We start from the raw sequence: 1332 nt of genomic DNA on the forward strand, positions 1-1332 counted from the left end.
GCCTTCTCCTCGGCGTTCCTGCACTCCTGCACCGCCTCTTCTACTTCGGTCTGAAGCTGAGACAGGTCTGCGTCCATCTTCTTCTTCTGGTTGATGAGGCTGGTGTTCTGAGGATCAAGGTGGGCAGAGCACAAGAAGCCCTGAGCATCCACGGGGGGCTCCCAAACCTCACCGGGCCGAGTCCTGCCAGCCGTGTTTCCCTCCAGGACTGCACCGCGGGGCAGCTCACCTGGGAGTGCAGCAGCTGCACCCGCTCGCTGGTCTCGATGAGCTCCTGCTCCGCCAGCTTCCGAGAGCGCTCGGTCTGCTCCACCACAGCCCGCAGCTCCTCCAGCTCAGCCTGCAGCAGGTTGTTACGCCGCTCCACGATGGCGATGTTCTCCTTCAGGTCGTCGTTGGCGCGGACGGCATCATCCAGCTGGATCTGGGTGTCCTGCAGCCGGGAGGGTGGGCCCAAGAGAGCGGTTGGCCTCTGTCCTCATCAGAAGGCCTTTAGGCTAGGCTGGGTGCCGATGGAGAGCCCCACGGGCTGGGTCGGGGGCGGGGGCACTGTAAGATGTCTCTGCAGGAGCCGGAGGGAGCACGGCTCTGGTGGGACACCAGCCCCCGCTTGACCACGTGGAGGCTAGTCCATCTCCAGGTAAGAGGACTTCCCACGTCTGGAGCCTCCCCGTACCTTCAGCAAGCTCTGGAGACCCTTGACTTGCTTCTGGGCCTCCGCAGCCAGGCGGTTGGCGTGGCTGAGCTGGATCTCCATCTCGTTGAGGTCGCCCTCCATCTTCTTTTTGACCCGCAGGGCCTCGTTGCGGCTGCGCGTCTCGGCGTCCAGGGACGTCTGCAGCGAGTCCACGACGCGCAGGTGGTTGCGCTTGGCCTGCTCCATCTCCTCGTCCTTCTCTGCCAGCTTCCGCTCGATCTCGGCCTTGATCTGGTTGAACTCCAGCTGTGCCCGCAGGATCTTGCCCTCTTCGTGCTCCAGGGAGGCCTGGCAGGGGGTGGGGCGAGAGGGTTGGAGGCTGACAGTCAGGGCACGGGGCCAGGGCCAGGGGTCTGCCCACGAGTCACGGATACTAAGTGAGTTCAAGAGTGCTATTAAGTGGTTCAGTCAAAGAAGCAGAAGGAGAAAGAAGAACAGAGAATTTGAAAGAAACAAAAAGGGACGCCTGGGTGGCTCGGTTGGTTAAGCAGCTGCCTTCGGCTCAGGTCATGATCCCAGCGTCCTGAGATCGAGTCCCACATCGGGCTCCTTGCTCATCAGGGAGCCTGCTTCTCCCTCTGCCTCTGCCTGCCATTCTGTCTGCCTGTGCTTACTCTCTCTCCCTCTCTCTCTCT

General features: G+C 62.1%; 1 protein-coding gene across 1 annotated transcript in view; it reads right to left on the minus strand.

Annotated features, from left to right (window-relative positions):
- Positions 1-5: 5 nt before the first annotated feature.
- The window catches only part of LOC111140566 (myosin-7-like), a gene marked incomplete at both ends in the record, with an annotated part of 2147 nt that continues 820 nt past the window's right edge, over positions 6-1332 (minus strand). Inside the window, 3 exons of the mRNA XM_022492780.1 lie at positions 6-107; positions 230-433; positions 677-985. Of these exons, the coding sequence (XP_022348488.1) occupies positions 6-107; positions 230-433; positions 677-985 (615 nt within the window). The remainder of the gene's footprint in view (positions 108-229; positions 434-676; positions 986-1332) is intronic.

This window comes from Enhydra lutris, unplaced genomic scaffold, assembly GCF_002288905.1.
Source record: "Enhydra lutris kenyoni isolate GAN:26980312 unplaced genomic scaffold, ASM228890v2 scaffoldscaffold3663, whole genome shotgun sequence".
Taxonomy (NCBI): Eukaryota; Metazoa; Chordata; class Mammalia; order Carnivora; family Mustelidae; genus Enhydra; species Enhydra lutris.